Here is a 20,007-nt window from a genome sequence, read left to right as displayed (position 1 = left end):
TTTTCCAATGGGAAAATAAAGAAATGTCACTAGCTTCAAAAAAATGGAGGTTATGCCAAATTGAAGGATGAGAGAAGCATGCTGCTTAAATTAAGGGGAAAAGGGAGCATAATCTAGCCAGATAAATACTTTTGCATCCAGGCTCTTAAACAAAAACTACATCCCTCACTAAATACTAAGGTAGGAATGGAAACATATTAGAACTTTTCCAACTCCTCTTTTTAGAGTTGTCCAACTTACCTTTTCTCTAACTTCATCAGAGGCATAGTGCCCAGCAGCCAGCAAGGCCTGACCAGATTCATCAGCAGATTTAAAGCTATCTTCATGGGCATCAATTTCTCCCTGTGGCAAACAACAAATATACACACACATGGTTTCTAAAATTCTAAAGGAAAACAAATCCAACTATTTTAAGATATTAAGATATGAACTTGAAAATCAAGCCAGATACTGAAAATGAAGCCAAAGACAGCATTCAGCTATCTAGAGTATTAACGGACATTCAATTATCTATATATGAAAACAGAGTTCAATCTCTTGTATTAGTAATGTAGATATAATTCAAATGTATCTAGTAAATAGAAGCCACAAGTCAGATTGCAAGCTACCTCTGTGTATTCATGGAAACTCTATAAGGCTGGAGAATTTAGACAGCCATCAAAGAAATTTAGTCATAGCTTTAGTGAAGCTCATGTGGAAAGAGTAACTAGTAAACATGACTTGAATATACAGAAAGAAAAGATGCATGAGTGATAGTAATGTTCTACCTGAAATTATTTTTAGGACATCGTCATGTGGAAACTACATAATGGGACTCTAGGATATAAAACATGAGCCTGCTCAACTATAATTCTGCAGTGTATACATGTGATAATATAGAGGGCGTGATACATACACAGAAGCTAGGAAATTCAAAGTCTACAGCGATCACATTCACTTGACACTATCTTAATTCATTTGTTTTAGGAGCTGAGGAGGCGAGGGGAAAGGAAAGCACGATTGGAGTTAAAATGCTAATCTAGATTCTTAGAATTAATCTCCTTGTTTGTATCGGTTTCAGTTCAACTCAACATTTTTTTTTAAACAAGCCTTTATTGTTTCCAGTTTTTCTTTAATAAGAAATTATCTGAAACATTAGTTCAGTATTTACTCATTTGTGTTTCGACCTATTAAACATGAAGCAAAAATCCAAACTCTTAAATCAGAATAGGCCGCTACCTAGTACATGCAACTGAAATGATATATTCAAAGCATGCTAATGCTACAACATAGTGTGATTCAAAAGACTGCATTAAACTTGTACACATAAACCAGCCTCCAAGTGAGGCCAAGCAGATTAAGCTATATGACTGTGATTACCTTATGCTCCTGATGCCTATCAAGCAGGGCTTCAGCTCCAGCTACGTCATTGGCAAGTTCATCAGCATTAATTAGAGCCTTCATTTCAGTCACCCAGCTGGTAAGGTCACGAAAGTCTGCAAGGAAGCGCTGCAATCTTTGGAAAACAAATGGCAGAAGTCATTTATCTGCACAGGATTTCCATCCTTACCCTTTTTTTGGAACATGGTACGTTTATGTTAGGATTCTGAGAAAAATTCATAAAACTAACTAATAACGTAATGATCATAGTAACCAGCCAAATTACAATCTCAACTCCTGAGATAAACCTGACATTTTTCTATACATTAACGGATTAAAGGCCAAGGGAGATGTTTTCTGATATTTTTAAGTTTTCACACAATTTTCCTCAGGGAAACATGTAGTATACCACCTGAGCTGAAAGAAAAAGAAATACTTCTAACTGCAAAGCTTGCATGCTGGAAGACAAGAGGAAACAAGGGCAGTATTAATGTGGTGATTCTCAAATTGATCTAAAGAAGACTTCTATGTGACCCACAGACCTGCTTTGGTTAGAACAGTGAAGTATGCACAACTGGGAGAAGAAAAAAAAAGAGGCAGTTCAGCCATTTTAGAAAGCTTCAACTGCACATGTCTCAGTCTTCAATAAGAATTCCCTTGTTTTCCTATCAGCTTTTCTTCATATTCCCCTGCCTTTAGGGTTACTTGAAAAGGAAATGAAGTCTTAATGAGTCTCTGTCAGGTATCTCTTTGATAAACGCTTTAAAACCCATCAAATTTGCTGGCAAGACCAAGTTTAAAAGGGAAGCAGATACACAGAGGAACAGAAAAAAACTACAAAAGTGACTTGGAGAGATCACAGCAGTGTGGGCTACAGGAATCAAGGGGAGAATCATTAGTAATAAACATAAAATCCTGCACTCTGGGAGAGGACAAATAGCACAACACAAAATAAATATAAACAAACAGCCACATTCAACTGAGTTTATTTTCCAATATTATTTTATGTGACCAAGCATATTTATGGCTACAGAGAAGCCAAGTAATTAGGAGATTGGAGGCAAAAGAGAACAAGAGGATCCCATGGGATACAGGAACTGTCATAGTAGATCAGATCAATGTTCCACCTAGTCTGATATCTTTTCCCAGACAGTGGCCAATACCAGAGATCCACAACAGAAAAAGGTTTGAAAGCTATTGCTATATATTATCTTGGAAATGTAAATCCATTTTTTCCCATTAGAAATCCCTGAACACATTCAGTTTAGAAGCAAGATCATGTATTTTGTGTACAATAGTTGCCTCTTGAAACATTACCTCATTCAAAATCTTGGAAATGGCCTCCCTTTATCCTCCCTGCAACCCTGCATTTAATTTAGGTGGAGATACAAAAGGTCCTTCCAGTGATACAGCATTCCTACCTATAGGAGTCATTCAGGCGAGCGTGCCTCTCTGCTGCCAGAGTGCGGATCTGCTCCCAGTTTGCAATCAGCTCCTCCCGTTTCACTTGGATCTGAGAAGCATTTTGTGGGTGGGACTGCTGCAGACGATCAGCTTCTGCACACAAAGCCTTTACCTAGACACACACACACCATCAAATTGCCATAAGCTTATTACAAGACAATTATATGATTTAAATTACAGACAAAATGCCTACGCTACGTACCTTGTCCTCCAGAGCTGCAAGATCTCTCTCTAGGCCCTCGTGCTTGCGCAGCAGAGCCTGCACACTGGCTAAGTCTCTGCCAAAATCATCTGAGGCCATCAACTGCTCTTTCTCTTTAATCCAGCTTATAGTCTCATCCACATCCCTTCAGAAAGTAACACACAAATTAATATGCATTCATCTCTCTTACAAGAAAAGGAAGAAGGTAAAAAGCTTCTACCTGTCACAAACATCACAATGATGTAGGCCTTCATGACAATAAAGCCCTGGTGATATCATCCAACGGTCATTACACGGAAACTTGTTAATCAATCTTTAGGAAACTAGACAACCCTAGAAGGTTTTACAAGTGTTTTTTAAGGTTTGGGAGCACAAATGGCCAGCTGGTGTAGGGGCAGATCAGGATTTGTGCCTTCGGTTCCTCCCAGAAACAGTCACTCTTTAAGCCTCACTGATTCTACAGGGCCCACCTCCCATGATTACTAAAACCGACCTCCTCCCTCATCCCAAGAAACCACCAAGAGCAATCAGACAGCACAGACAAGGGTGGTGAGGAAAGGAAAAATCTATCAGAGGCCAGAGTGGCTCCATAATGACTAGTTAGCCAACAGCATGAGAGAGGGATACCTCTTCTGGTGTTTACCGAGGCTGGATTTAGAGGAGGGGGCCTTCAGACAGAGGGGAGGGAGACAGAACTGCCATCTGGCAAGGAGAAGGCGAGAGATGAGGGTTTTAAGAGTTAACGAGAAAAATCAGATTATTATTCTGGATGTCATTATAGATGTTGTAGGTCCTTCTTTCAGGAAGGAACAATGAATAAGCTGCAAAACAAAAACATGACAGAGGATGTCAAGTGTTCACACAACCTTAAATGCAGTAGAATGGACCATTAGATATTTATGTGTAGTCAGAACCATAGGCACCAAACAAATCCGGCCAAGCCCATACCTGTTAAAGCGCTGAACTTCAGCTGCCCCGAAGAGTTTTCCCTGCCTCTGAAGGGCCAGCCCCTTCAGACGTTGCCAGCCTGCATTTACTTCATCCTGCTTAGACTTGATCAGTTCCTCCTCAGGATGCTGCTCCTGATGAGCAAAAGAAAGATGGCTTACAGTCTATGGATTTATTTCCACAGACACCAAGACAGTTCCTGTGTTTCTACAAGATCAGTTTATAAACACCGTCCCTTTCCTCCCAATCTTTCAACTTTATAGTTTTACTGCAGCAGCCAAACATCCAATACTTTCATAAGACACTGCATAAAAACCTATACTTCTTTTGTACGCTGTAGGCCTTTGGAAAACCAATCCCCGCATTTGTCCTGGGATCCCATGCCTTCTCACGCCCAGCTGATAACCAGGTGTAGAAAATGACACTTTAGTCTTGGATGGCAGTGGAGAAACAGTTTTAACTTCAGGTCTTCATGAGAGCTTGTCAGTTACTCCTGTAAAACCACTCCTCACAGAGTTTTCCTTTGAGGAATGTTCTTGTCTAACAGAGCTTTACACAACCTACCCAGCAGAAGAATCCCTGTTGAGAATATTCAGCATCTATAGATCTACCCCATATGCAAGTACAGTTGCCTCTGTTTCCCTCCAAGGTGACAGCTGGCATAGCACAGCAAATTTTTGCTCACTGAGTTTCAATTGTTGTTTCCACAATTATCACAACAGATTTCAGATACTTACCTATATTTGTATGCTATCAATTTCTGTACATTTTTGAGAAACAACTACTGTTTCAATTTACAACCCAACACTCCTTAAAGAATCTAAACAGCATCACTTAGGGGGCCTTTTCACAACACACCGATATTTACCTGGATAAGTTTGCCAGCAAACTGGTTTACTTCATTTACTCTTTCTTCATGGGCTGCCAGGTCTGTCTGAAACTCTTCAAACTTCTTTTGTAAAACCTCAACGTGCTCCAGATCCTGGCCAAGTTCTTCTGAGGTCACTATTGCTTCCTAGCATGTTAGGAAACAAGAAAATCAGTTCTATCACAAGCCAACACACAGAAAACCTATTAGAAACTGGGAAACCAGCTGTTCTAGCTGCAAAATGTTGCCACTTCAAAGACAGTTACAGTGGGTACAGCAAAACAAAGTTCATTATGCTTTAAAGGCAGTTTTAAAATGCATCCTTAAAAGGAACACTGTGTCAACTTAAAATCCACTTCATCCAAAAAATTTTCACTTACTATAGTTCAAGTAACACTTAAGATTGCTATAATAAAGAGATTAGAGAAAAATATCTCTCTCCTTCTTCCAGTGTGTTTACTTTGCTATCAGTCAGTTTCTCTACAGCAGTGGTTCTCAAATATTTTTTTTTGCGGACCACTTGAAATTTGCTCAGGGTCTCGGCGGACTACTTAATGATCTTTCCAAATGTTGTTTGAACCGTTAGCTAACTATTGTAAAGCGCTTTGGATAAAAGTGTTATATATAAAAAAACCCTTAATAATTAATGTGTTTTTGTTCTACAAATAAAAGCACATAACTCATATTTTAATATCAGTAGTCTTACCTTTCTAATGTGATGGATGTGCCCTCTCTCCCCCTCACCACGGCAGCCCCCAAGCTGGGGCTGGGAAGGAGAGGGAGGGTCTCTCCCCAGCAGCCACAGCCCTGGAGCTGGGGAAAGTTGCCTCTCTCTCTGGCCGCCACAGTCCTGCACGTCCCAAATTCCCCCACCCCCTCTTCTCACCCCATTGCCCCATCCCACCTACCCCCTGTTCCCCCCAAGGCCACCACCTCTCTGTACATGTGCGTCTTCTCCAGGGTCCAGACACCTAATTAGTAGAGCCATGCCTGTGCAACTCCACTAATTAGATGGGTGGCCCTTCATTCTCTCATGTGCAGCCACCCAGGTGAGCACCTTAGAGGGAACTATTCTCAGACCATCTCAATGGAGCTCGCGGACCACAGTTTGAGAACCTCCGCTCTACAGTTATTTGTCTGGTTTGCATGGGTCCTGTCCACAGCAACTATTGTTTTTTGTTTTGTTTTTAATCAGGAAGCTGTGGTTGTAAAAACTGAAAAATTAGCAGGCATACTTAGGGGCAGGTACAGTGACTGAAGCTACTTGTAACTCCTTTATCTGACATAAAGAAAAGGAGTACTTGTGGCACCTTAGAGACTAACCAATTTATTTGAGCATAAGCTTTCGTGAGCTACAGCTCACTTCATTGGATGCATACTGTGGAAAATACAGAAGATGTTTGTTTTTATACACACAAATCATGAAAAAATGGGTGTTTTCTCTCCTCCCACCCACTGTCCTGCTGGTAATAGCTTATGTAAAGTGATCGCTCTCCTTACAATGTGTATGATAATCAAGGTGGGCCACTTCCAGCACAAATCCAGGGTTTAACAAGAACATCTGGGGGGGTGGGGTGTGTGTTAGGAAAACAAGGGGAAATAGGGAAATTTGACATGGACTAGATATCAAGCTGACAGTGTCAGGCTGACTGATTTTAATGAGGGACAGGTTTATGAAAAATATTTTGTAATACTTAATGGCAGTTAAGGAGGATTTACAATTTGAAACTCCTAGTGCCACAAAACAGCGAGTCATCATTAAGAAAACCTAGCTGATCATTTTGTGGCTTTTAAACTTTAGTATTGTGGTTTGTGGTTCTGCTTCCTCAATGTTCAGAGAGGTCAAAAGCAAACTGTTCTCTTGCAATGGTTCTCTAAAGATATTCCAGTCACAGCTAAGTACTTATAAACTTTTCAATGGGTAGCGCTCCCTTTTCATACTTGTTCATTTTAGCATACGTGTCACAAAACCTTACTTTTATGTGCAGCAGCTTTCACAATGTAGGTAAGGCACAGTCAGCCACTATGAGAAATACTAAGGGTTGTCTTAAGCAAAGAAAAGAGTATCATGTTTCATGGTATCCTCAACATACAGAGAATTTCTCTGTTATCCATTACTTCTATCAATTTCCTAAAATTGTTTTTGCAATTGCTGAAATAGGCTAGAATGCTCTGTATACCTACCATTTATATCACACAAAGAACTACAACAATTCATAAAACCGTATTTAAATCCCATATGGTTCCTTAAAACAATAAGACAGTGAATGTTTTGATAAAACAGCTCCATATAAATCCTTTCATGGAATTGGGATGTTGTAAAGGCTATATGATGCAAGTGGATATTCTTTTAACCATAATATACCTTGTCATTGATCCAGTCCAAGACATCTTCACATTCTCGTAAGTACTGCACCAGCTTCTGGGCTTGCAGCAGCTTGATCCCCTTTTCACGCATCTTCTCTAGCAACAGCTCCCAGAGTCGATGAAGCTCCTGCAGTCGAGTCTGAAAGACATAAATAAGATGCCGACATTATAATTCTATTTCATAAAATATGAAACTTTGCAATGCAATTATTTTCTCAACTCCTAAAATGATAGAAATTTTCATTTGAATCCTATTTTCATAAATGTTACACTAGGTAAAGCAAGAATGAACTTCTGTCAACTAACAAGACCACCATTAGACATTTATGTGCAGTCAGAGTCATAGGATCTGAAGAAGAGCTCTGTGTAGCTCAAAAGCTTGTCTCTTTCACCAGCAGACAATGGTCCAGTAAAAGACATTACCTCACCCAACTTCTCTCTCTCTAAGCTTTAATGGAAATTAAAAGAAAAACACACACACACAAATTGCAAAACAGGAAAACAGCTGTTTCACCCATCATTTATAACACTATGCACACTGAGATTTGGAACATAAAAGGCAAGTTAGAGGAGCTTTCAGAGATCTAACATGGATACATACTTAAAGGTATTTAATAGGCTTAGTTATGGAGGTGTATAGGAGAGAAGGAGCTCACGCTATGTGAATCTCTAACATTGTCCAACAGCACACTGCAAACTATCAAAGAGGAAGAAAGAGGCATTCAAAGAGAAAGTGACAAAGCAGCATTGCACAGTCAAAGATTCACCTACTCGTATATGGAGCCCAACTTGAGTAGCAGTTACTATTGGGCGCTGTGCAGTCCTGTATGGCGTGAAAGACTAAACCATGGACAGACAGGTTACTATTCCAAACAGAATACAAATTAAAGTTTACATTGATCACCATGTCCCAGGATTTTCAATATTTTTAAACAGAATTAGACCACTTATTTGAAAAGTAATTTTTTACTTTTGTTAAGGATAAATTACAAGACCAAAATATCCTTATGCAATGAGATGGCTAGGGCTAATATGCATAATTTATAAAAAGTGCTCTAAAATAATGACACAAATTGGTCATTGCGCTTCTGTAAGCACCCTTAACTCAGCTATATATTAGAAATGTAATAAATAAAATTAATCAGTAAATTTGATAACTGTGAAAAGAAGGACCCTTGTCACTGATTTCTCTTCTTTTTGAAGAACTTTACCTTTTACAGCCTTTTTAAGAAGAAGTGACAAAAGAAGAGCTTTAAAATATTTGGAAAACGTATTTGTTCTGTTAAAGAGTTGTGCATCACTGACATCTGCAAACTAGTTATCCATTTGCATAATTGCTATGCAAACTTAATCAAGACCTGGAAAGGGTGGATTTACACCCCCGCCCTCCCCCCCGCCAAATAAGCCTTAAAAAAATGGATGAGTGCAAAGTAAGAGCAGTAGTTTAGTAAAGCACAGTAAAGCATAGTCAGAAGTAAGCTAGAATAAGAAACGTAGCCAGAGGAATGAGAATACGAAAGAGAAGGAGTAAAAGAGAAGCACTGATAGAGGGTTCAAAGAAAGCTATTTTAATAAGAATCCAGAATTTGTCAAAACATGTAGCTAATATAGCATAGCAGCAAGTGTTTTAAAAATCGACTTCGTGCTGTGATACACAGTTTGGGAGATTTGGAATGAAGAAAAGTTTTTAGAAAAAGGAGATAAAAGTGCCTATCTACACTGAAGAAAAAACTTGTAGAAAACAGATTTCTAGCACTCACTCTTATAGTTTCAGATGCAAAATGCCCTTCGTTAATCATCTGGTTTCCAGTCTCATCCAGTTTAATGATAGCCCCTGAATTGGCCTGCACCTCAGCTTCAAAGGCTTGGTGTTTCTGCAGTTTCCCCTGTAAGTAAAACATTAAAGATGACGACTAAAATCTGAGGAGCTGCCTTCTTCCACATCCGCTCCCCCCTCTCTCCCCCCCAACACCAGTACATTTATTACACTTTTTGCACTTGTAGCAGCGTTCACAGACAGTAAAACAGCACATTTGAAATAACAGCTGTACCACGTTTCCTGGGCGGATTCAAACATCTCAATTTTAGTTATTTTATTTTTGTTTGCTCGTTGTGCTGCAGAGCTTTCAAACACTTTGGAGGTAATCCCTCCCACACAGCATATTTTTCTGCAAATGTAATTTTTATGGAAATAATAAGAATTTACCCAAATCTACTCATATAATTGAAGTATCCACTAGATTCTGGAAATAAAAAGGCTGTATTGACATTCCATTCTCTTAAGGGCCAACAAGATTTCAGTGACTAACCCATCATTACAATACGCCATTTACAGTGGATCAATTTAGAAACCAGTTTACTGAAGAAAGCTTTGTAGATGTTTGCATCCAGCTCCTTTTATCACACTATATTATTTCAGCTACATTTTTACGTTTGTTGTACTTATTCCACAGACTGAACCTGGTATGCTTGGAGGCCAATAGTGCCGGGGTGAAAGGTAGGAGACAGAAATAGGATGTACCTGTAAATTGGTTGGGTCTTTGTAATTCTCATCAGATGCAATCTGGAGTTTCTCCTGGATCCATTTTTCCAGCTCATCTGCATCACGCTGGAAAAACTGGAATCGATAGGAATCTTCAAGCTTTTGGCGTCTCAGAGTAGACAGTTCCTTGAACCTGTGGTATCGGTCCAAAACTTGCTGGCGCCTCTCTTGGATATCCTCTGCTGTTTCCAGCACTTTTACACCACTTGGATCCATTTTCTGAAAGTCAAAAAACTTCAATTAATAACTTTGCTTCTGACATGAAACAAAGGCAAATATGCCAAGATCTGAGAAAGTAAAGTTTGTTTTTAGTCTCACACATGGTTTACTTACAGACCTAGTGTTTTCTGTATAAAGAAACCCTTCTATCAAGAAAGCATTACAAGGGAAATGCCCATGAAAAGACTCAACAACCACTTGTTTCTTAAAAGTCCTGATGGGAGATCAAAGAATCTACCCAGCAACATAAATGACATTTATCCACCACAAAAGTACCATGCTAGAATCTGGTAGAAATATACTACCAGAGCTAAGTATATGGAAAAAAATAAAAAAACTGCCCCACTATTTCTACTGTAAAAATGTTTAAAATCTTAGGGTTGTTTATTTAAAAAAAATGCTTATAATAACAGAAAGACAAAAAATATTACTGCTTGTTACAGAATGGCTAAAAGGCCCTATTTATGTTCTCCTCATTCTCTTACATAAAGAAACTTGTAAAACAAAACTTTCTATTTTACATAAAACTTTAAAACCCAGTAAGCTCACATTGTACTTCACAGATGTCAACTTTTGGGGAAGGAAGAGAAATAGTAGGATTTAATCATTAATTATCCCTCTCTGCTATATATCTTCATTGCAGTCCTTTTGCAAAAAAACAAATATACATATTTTGAAAATCATTTTTATTACAGGCAGTGAGAAGAATAAATATTGTACTCCTGCAGCCACTTTCCATTAAAGGTTTCACCCCTTTCTACTTTCTTTGTAGCTTCATCAAAATTTAAATGTAAATAGGGAGCTTGATCCTCCAATACCAAAAGTTCTGATGGCACAGAAGTATTAAGGACAAATGGGACCTAAAACAAAATTCTGTTCATCACAGTCAGTGACATTAAGATCTAATACACTTAAACATTTAACCAATCAGTGACCATCCCAGAGATTTTGCAATGAACATTTTGTGCTTATAAAATAAAATAATTTTTCAGGTTTCACCGTTTACAGGCAAATTCTTACCTTAACGAGCAGTTATTTACATGTACATCTGTATTGCTTATCATGTAAATCCTACACATATCAAAATGGAAACACAGTCCAGAGAATGTATCACTCTTATGAAAAAAGTAATGAAAAATCAAATATAGGGAAAGACAGGTGATCTCTATGAGATGCTGTTGAATGAGGAATTATTAGTCTCTACTCAGCTGTATGTCTACATCAGAAATGTATCTGGGTATGATTTCATGCAAAATTCCACAGGTGGGAAAAATATATGTTACAGATATATTTCCTCTTCAGATTCCAGACACTTGGAATGGGACCATCCAATAAAAAGGAACACATGGAAGCGAATTCACACATTCCAAAGCTTTCTTCCAGCACAGTCACACCCTGCTGTAAAACAGCCATTTCAGCAGCAGTTGTTACACTTGTGAACTCTTGAGGCCCCGCTGCATTGCGGCAGTTAAAGTGAGGGGATGGAAATTCTACTATGCATTAATTTTTGAAGTAATAAAAATGGGTGTTTCACCCATTTCTTTCCAAGAAAACTAGCACATGAAAAAATCTGCATGCACTATATTGTTCAAATATACTCAAACTTCAATCTGATAAAAATGGTAACGCCTCAATCAGATTAGCAAATCTGAATCTCACATAACCATAAACTCCAAATGTAATCTCAGCTCAACTACACGTTAATTTTACTGACAAAGTAGTTGCTCTTTCCACTGTGTTTAAACTCAGCCTTCAAGCAGGGATGACATGTTGAGTACATAAACCATTCACTACTAAAAATGCATTTCTCCTGTCCTGTTTTCTAGTTATGATTAAATCCATTTTTAAAAAACTGCTCAAGAAAGGTGGGGTTGGAGAGTGTTTTAATCCTGATTTGCACCTGCTCAACTATATCTTATCTCATTGCTGCCTATTCTGATTATTTATACTACTAGGAAAAATTAAAGTCATGTTTTTTCATTAGACTCCAGTTTTATACTCTTTGGTTATAACACTACTGTTAACTACTAAAAAATGTCTTCAATAGTTTATATTTAAAATGGGAAATATCTTATTTAAAATGGGAAATATATTTTGTAATTCAACTAGTTAACTCGGCTATCTTTTTGCTGGAACTTGCAAAATAAAAGACTCTTTGTAACTACAGTAAGTAGACCAAGTCAATTGTAAAAGAAGTGCTTTGGTCTAGCAATAATGGACTGTTCTTTCCTGCAGCAAATCAGCTGACGTCAGCATGCCTCTGTTCTGCCAAAATGTTATCAGCAGTCACTGGGGAGCTCTGAGCATAAAAATCATCGATGCTGCAGAATGATGCAGTCTGCATTCAGTATTTTCATCTCAAAATTGAAGTAACCCTGTTTGGAGCCAAAGAGCAATTCATTGACTTGTTTCTAAATCTTCTGTCGTTTAATTGTATAACTAAAATGTTTCTGTATAAAGGGCTGCAACAGTATAAACAAGGAAAGCTATAAAAGCAGCTTAAGGTTGTTTACATCTAAATTACAACAATGTTTATGTGGAATTTTTTTACTCAAATGACTACAAAAACAACAAGCAGTACGGTGGCACCTTAAAGACTAACCGATTTATTTGGGCATAAGCTTTTGTGGGTAAAAAACCCACTTCTTCAGATGCATCTGGGTTTTTTACCCATGAAAGCTTATGCCCAAATAAATCGGTTACTCTTTAAGGTGCCACTGGACTCCTCGGACTCCTCGCTGTTTTTGTGGACACAGACTAACACAGCTACCCCTCTGATACTTGGCATCAAATGACTGCTAGCTTGACACCAGATAACTCACTTCATTCTTGGTCTCTGTACTTACAGACATCACATTCCACACATTATTGTGCTAGATGATTGAGACTGGTATAGTGCAAGACCAGCCCCTCCCATTGCAATCTGCACTGGGCTGATAAGGTCAGACAGACAGAAAGTTCCAGGCTGTTCAGGGAGGCTGTCTGAATTAAATAGGTTATTTCCTTCTGAAAACCTGTCTTCTAGATAGCTAAAACCAGCAGAAAAATAGCTCCAAAGTGCCACACATCTTCCTTAAAAAATGCTTTGTGATCTTTCTACATTTCCCATTATTCTTAAATACTGTGAACTATTTTTTTAAAAAACCTATCAATCATCTCTATGAAAAGCTTGCAAGTTAATAGTTTTAAAACTACTTTGTCTCAGATTTACTCTTCAATTTTCAATTTATAATCATAGTCTGTGTTTTAAAAAAAGACTGCAATGCCCAGTGAATGGAATGAATTTTGAAACAAAAATGTTTATTACCCCCAGATCTCTTCAAATGCACTGTATATGCCAAGGATTAGTCTTCTACAATAATTTTTTTAAAAAAGAGGTATGCTAAGCATTTGAATGGGAATGTTCAGCTGTGGATATTTATAGATACAACAATGCAACAGTAATGTCAGCAACATCATTCAACCACGGAAAGCAGTTGTATCTAGGTGGGTTAGCAGGAATTATAGTTTTGGACAATATAATGGCTGTCAGCATTTTAATTTCTAAATCATGTTTTCAGGGCTTAAAACTTGACTGCAAAATTTGTAAAGTGCTCAAATTCTGTATACAAGATCTCAGCACAAGACCATTTTTATAATTACCCAAAGCTACCCAAACTTTAATTTTTCTAAGTACCACCCGGGTATTATGGTGATCAGTACTTTTGGAATGTAATAAAACAGTGACCATCTCTTAAAATAAGCACTTACTGTTTAGTATAGTGTCCTCCTATTCTGACAAAAAAGACTTAGCAGTTTCAGACGCCTTTTTTGTATTCATAAGAATTAAGTATTTTAATGATTTTTCATAGCTATCACATTACAGGCTTTTCATTTTCTTTCCTTTGGGAGAGAAGAGAAGGGGCGATTCTTATTAAACAAAATCAAATATTATACATAAGTAGTAAAAATTTTATACCCACCATGTCAATTTTAATATGGAGCGAGGCAAGGTGGGTGAGGTAATATCATTTATTGGATCAAATTCTGTTGGTGAGAGAGAGAGAGAGAGAGACACTTTCGAGCCACAAAGAGCCCTTCTTCAGGTCTGGGAAAAGAATTTTAATAGGTAGACATCTTATTTTCACTTGTTCCATTCAGGGCTTTTCTGAAGTTTTTAGGCAACTAGTAATCCTTATCTGAAACATTCATAAAGTTTAAACAGCTACTAAAATTTATAATGCCAATTTTGGTTTTAACTTAGTTAATGTAAGTTATCCAAGATGAAAAAGGGAGAAGAATTTCTGGAAAGGAAGTATGGTGGGGCTCCTTAGGTCTTTGAAGAAAATTCCGTGTGCTGATATAATGTTGGAAAGGCAGTGAAGACGACATTGAAGTATATTATATTAAAATTCATTATGGGTTTTGTTAATTTACCCTACTATAAGAAGGGAAATTAATACCCACTCATTTAATTTACTGTTGTTGGAAAGGATCTTTTTAAGTTCACAAAAATCACAGTAAGAAAGACCACCCAAATGCTTAGAAACCCCTGCAATACACAAGCAAAAATGGGTACGTGAAGGAAAGTGTTGCAGTAATAAATTCAAATGTCTTGGTTTCTGCCTGTTTAAAGTCAGATCATTTAAAGCTGCTGCATATTAGTATGGACTAATAGCAGAATAGGCAAAATTCAAACAGAAGAATCTAATAGTGCATTACGTGGACACAAGAAAAAGTACAAAGAAACTGTAGGAGTAAAACACTGGACACAGCAGTCTTCTTTAAAGTATGATCTCATGGTTTGCACACTGACAACTATACATTTTTAAGAATGCAAGATAGTCAAACGTTTTCTTTTTAATTTTGGCACTTTGAAGATGATATATAAAATAGCTGAATTTCACCACTGATTACGGTTCATTAGGTACAACTCTTAACTATGACCACAGACCTTTAACGTAACTATGCAGAGGTCAGCAGGGATTGCACTCTGCATTGAAGCTCATGAGAAGGCAAATTACCTTGACTGCATTGCATCAAAATCCAGAAATACGGAGCTGAGAAACAGTGTGATCCCAGTGTAAATAACCTTTTAACTTACAACTTTTTTCTTAATAATATTATGTTGCAATCATCACCTCTTACTGTAATTAAGATACATATATAAAAAACTTATTTTACCCCATAATAAGAGACTTTATATTGCTCTTAATTACCCAGCTCAAGTTCTGTTCCTTAATCTTATTTATTTGACCACCATTTTACAAAAACCCACACATCAGTGGCTACCCTGCAATTATACGATTGCAGTGTCTGTATATATTGATAGAATAGGAAACAAGGCCAATTTTTCAGTTTACAGTAATTTACATTACACAGTACATCACAGTAGATCTTCAGATGCTGTAATCAAAAATATTTTCTTGGCCAACAGCCCTTTAAAGCAAAACAGAACTTTATAAAAGTTAATCCACAACAACAGTAGATCAGACAAAACTATGATCAGGACAGAACAATGATCACACACCATGCGTCACAGAAGAAAATGAGAAATCTTTAACAGAAAAAATTCACAATCTACACTCCACAGAGTACAAAAAAGCAACTGCTATATTTGTCATGCTGTATTTTACGCTCTAGAGTCTATACACATACACAACTCTCAAAACAGGCTGTTTTTTGGCACAAATAAGTCATCACTGCAACAAAGGCAGGCAAATGAAGAAAATGACTCCATTACATGCATTTCATAAGATACCTGGACTTTGAGTTTACGAAACGATAACATGATGGAGGAATGTAGAGTCTAAAAGGGAGGTGGAAATCAAGATAACATACCACTATCTACAAATGTAGTAACATAGGTCAAACAAATGCAACTTCTGACAAAATACACATTCTGACAAAGTAACATCTTTCTATTTCCTCTCCTCACCACATGTAATTTGGAATGATTGTTATGTAAGCTGCTGCATGCAACAATGTTAAGAATATCAATATTCAAATGTAATTAAAACAATTGAGAATTGACTTAAGATACACAATTTTCATTTAAAAAAAATTAAATTAAAGGAAAAAAATTACAAGTAAAGAAAGTGATCTCACTTGGTAAACTACACTTCCATATACAAATTCATCAGACAGGATGACTTAAAATACAGCCTCAGAAACTAACACGCTTAACAAGCAAACTTTAAATATAAATCTCCTCCAAAATACTTAAATTCACTTCCCATGTAAAATATGTGCAGTAAATAAAATCTGTGACAACGTATTTTTTTGGGATTGCTGTTCAAGGATTATTAAGTATGGCTGATACACTGAATTTTAACATCTTCAGTTCCCTGCATCCCCTAGTCCGCATTTTCCATGAGTATACTGCAGTCCATGTTCTTGTACAGGGACAACTGCAGTTATGTGCCTTTGTGTTTTCTGAAGCAAGTGCATATCTAGCATGGCATTATCACAGCTTAGGGTAGATCAATTACAGCAGTAAGAAGGCAGATTGCCACCTTATTTGATACATGGCCAGCAACGGGCACATGGTGCTGGACTGCACTTGGCAGTCTACTTCAACAACATCTGCAATCTGCTCCACCCCATTATTCTGGTGCCTGCTCCAGAGACAAATTATGGGGGGGGAGGGGGAGGAGAAGAAGGAATACTACTATATCAGGATAAGAAAAGGCTCAGTTTAAAATTACTTGCCCCAGACTGGTGGGCAAGCAAGCAATTCACACCCCAAGAATGAGTCTGATTTTATCCAAAAATATATAATAGATGAATACCATACAAAGTTATTACACAGGTAAAATTAAGGCAATGCAGAATTTAAAAATTATTTTCATGAAGTGATGAGAGGGATAGTTTTAAAATTAACAGCTCACAATCAGAGGTGCCACCCTGTCTGAAAAGACTGAGACTGCTCTTACCTTGCTTGTGCATAGGGAAAGATGGTAAACAAGACTTAGTCTGGGATGGGGTCAATACCACACTTTAAAATAAAATGTGTTTGTTAATCTCACCAACTATGGAGCTCACAGAAGCACACCATCTATTATTTTTTATTGTTGAACCTTGCTTTGACCTTTCCAAATACAAGATTTCTGTTACAACAGAAATGGAAATAAATTACCCCATGCAAGCACTATAACCTCTTATCTTAATTCAATGATTTTACACAGTCCAGTGGTTCCATTACTACACTTACGAACCCTTCACAATGCTGCAGAAGTCTTCCTAGCTTTCAATCCTTTTGTTCGTTCTTTTCAGAACACATTTTATAAACACAAACACAAAATTCACAGCAAGGCTGATTTGTTAATTGCATTAAAATGCACAAGGCTATCCAGTGATTTTTTGTTTTAAAGAACATTTTATTTTGAACCAGTATGAAATTCTGATCAAGGCCTCTCACAAAAAGCAATCAATAGAATCTTCTACCACTTTGGTGTGGACAGAAAACCTTAAAAGGAGCATTCTTGGTTCAGGACACATTTTTAAATCAGAGATACAGAACCATTCCCAGGGGCTATTTTCTGCATCCCATTCTTCACATCAACATACCTGTCTTCCTGAGCCTATTTAAATCTGAGTGACAAATTGCTCAGTAGCCATGTATATTTTAAGATCAAATGATTGGAAAGTATAATCATTCACTGAAAAATGGTATTAAAGAACCTGACTAGAGAATAAAGCTACCATAATATTACTGCTGCATACACATGGACACTTCGAATACCAAACAAAAATAACTGTTTCAAATATTAACATAAATGATTACATTACTGAAATACTTGTAAACTGCCAAAAGTATATTTCTTTTACTATACATGGATAAGCCCATTCAAACAGAACAAACATGGCTGACGTTCCTTTGATTTATCAGAAATATGTTATGATGAGTTCCGTAATTGCAGGAACAAGGTGAGAAAGCCAGGCCAAAATCCTGATTTATTTTGTAAAGCGAGCCATGATCCTCCTCTTTCCCCCCTTATGTCAAGCATCTGGAGTCTTGCAAAGTCACACATTTGGAAGGAGACTTTATCATTCATTTTAGGGGATTAATTTAAGGCTATTTAAAAGCCTCTTCCAGTTAGGATGAAGGATTTTGCTGTGTGTTTCAATCAAGCATTTAAAAATTCCCTCCTGTAACAGTTAAAGTCCAGAATTATTTTAAAAAATATATCTTTATATTGGGGAAGAAGTTCTCCAGCCACCACCTAGAAATCCAGAATCGCTACCTCACTTTTCTGCATCTCCTGACCTTGGACAGGGGATGGGCTTGTGAAGACTCAGGGAGGGAAGCCATTGCTGTGAAATGAACCCAGGGTTATTCCCCGCAATCAGCCTCTCTGTGATCATTTTTTCCCTCTCCAGATTTTCCCCCAAAGCTGGCGGGAGTAATTAGGCTGCAACGCTTGCTTGGGGGCGGGGGTGTGTGTGTGTAAATCTCCCCTGCTCTTTTTGTGGGGAGGGAGATTTGCTGGCACTGTTATTTATCAGGGTGTTTATTCGCTCCTCAGAGCGGTAAATGAAATTCCTGCTGGGAGCTACACAGGGCGGATCCGCCTCGCTCTTTCACATCCACACAAATCGCCTGTTCCTCCAAACCCAAAACCTCCCTCCCGTCCCGACCCCATCAGGAAAGAGTAACAGAAATGCAGCCACTCATTACACTACTGTCGTAACCGCCCTGAGCTCGCCTATACTCAAGCGAGCCCAGAGAGACCGGGGGGCGGGGAGGAAGAGCGTCTCTCTGCAGAGACTATGTTAATAGCGATGACAAGAAGCGAGCCTGGGAGGAGAACGTCAAGGCTCTAAATCCATTTTTGGGAAATCGAACAGTAGCAAGGATCCCTCGGCTGCCGCGAGCGAGCTTGGGCGAGCCCCAGGGAAACGGCAGCGTACGCGGGGCGGTGTCGCGGAGCAGGAGAGCTTTCCCGGGTGAGCTTCTGCGCGCACAGAAGGGACACCCACCGCTACCCCCACCCATCCTCCGGGCGCCCCGAGGCGAGCGTCGAGGAAGATAGGGATAACTCCTGGCTTTACACCTGTCCCTGCAACGCCTCTACGGCCAACGGGGACTGGGAGGGGCGCACCACACCGGTCTCTCTCCGCAGGCTAAGGGCCCCTGGGAGAGCCCAGCTGAGCTCGCCTTCAACGGGCCCACCCCGCCGCCCGCTCGGGCCGTCGTAGACAGTAACACCCCCCGCCCCTCCTTCCTTCCTTCCTCACCAAGTCTGTGTGGAGGGTCCGGCGAGGCGACCGCAGCCCCCCGCTCTCCGCCCGTCAGACAGACTACCCACACGCCACCCCCAGCTCCGGCCTTTATAGAGGCTGGCCCGGATATGACGTCACCCCCGCAGCACCGAATGGCTCCGGCCGGAACCGAAGGGAGAGGGCCCCACCCCGCGGAGGAGGTGCCCTGTACACGGAAAAAAACGAGTGAAGCCGAAGGCGCCTGCCGCAGTACGGAAAAAGCCGAAGGGTTCCGGAAAGAGTCGAAAGGGCGGAAGAGGCCAGCGGGGGCCGGTCCGCGGGGAGCACGCTGCAGGGGCTCGGCCGTAGCGCCGCGGCTTCCCACAAAGCTCCGTTTTTCTGCCCCAGGCCCAGCTCGCTGAAGCAGGGCCCGGGTTTGCTCTTCGCCACAAGGGCGCTCTCACCCGAGGTTGAGTTTAGGCCCTTCCATTTGAGCGACCCGAGTACATGAACTGGATGATCAACGCCGAGCCTCGTACACCGGCTTCGTTGTGGGACCCACAGGGGTTGTTAGGAAAGATTAAAAACTGAAAATAATGGTAAAAATCGCATCCACTTTTCCATCATGGAAACGGTTTATTTTCATTCTCTTTGTGCTAGTCACTTTCAGGCTGCTGCCCCGGAGCATTCCCTTGATAGAAGTGCAAAAAAAAGCACAACGTTTACATAAAAACATTTAATTTACCATAAAAAGAAAATATTTAGCAAGGTTTAGATTTCTGTACTACTACTAAAAGCAGGCACCTTTAGTTTGCATTAATATTAAAGATAATGTAGAGGGTTCCTTTCTCAAAC

General features: G+C 39.1%; 1 protein-coding gene across 4 annotated transcripts in view; it reads right to left on the bottom strand.

Moving 5' to 3' along the window:
- Positions 1–19,284, bottom strand: part of SPTAN1 (spectrin alpha, non-erythrocytic 1) — a 72,636-nt gene extending 53,352 nt beyond the window's left edge. For all 4 annotated transcript variants that reach the window (XM_084649941.1, XM_084649942.1, XM_084649943.1 and 1 more), the window contains exons 1-10: positions 19,189–19,284; positions 9,730–9,969; positions 8,969–9,094; positions 7,207–7,347; positions 4,842–4,988; positions 3,974–4,107; positions 3,026–3,170; positions 2,781–2,935; positions 1,360–1,495; positions 241–342 (exon numbers count right to left, since the gene is read on the bottom strand). In XM_084649941.1, coding sequence (XP_084506067.1) covers positions 241–342; positions 1,360–1,495; positions 2,781–2,935; positions 3,026–3,170; positions 3,974–4,107; positions 4,842–4,988; positions 7,207–7,347; positions 8,969–9,094; positions 9,730–9,966 — 1,323 coding nt within the window. In that variant the 5' untranslated portion in view covers positions 9,967–9,969; positions 19,189–19,284. The remainder of the gene's footprint in view (positions 1–240; positions 343–1,359; positions 1,496–2,780; positions 2,936–3,025; positions 3,171–3,973; positions 4,108–4,841; positions 4,989–7,206; positions 7,348–8,968; positions 9,095–9,729; positions 9,970–19,188) is intronic.
- Between the last annotated feature and the right edge of the window lie 723 nt (positions 19,285–20,007).

The sequence above is a fragment of the Lepidochelys olivacea genome (assembly GCF_965140295.1).
Source record: "Lepidochelys olivacea isolate rLepOli2 genome assembly, chromosome: 16".
NCBI lineage: Eukaryota > Metazoa > Chordata > Testudines > Cheloniidae > Lepidochelys > Lepidochelys olivacea.
Note: the sequence above shows the minus strand (reverse complement) of the source record. Positions and strands in the feature narration are given on the sequence as shown.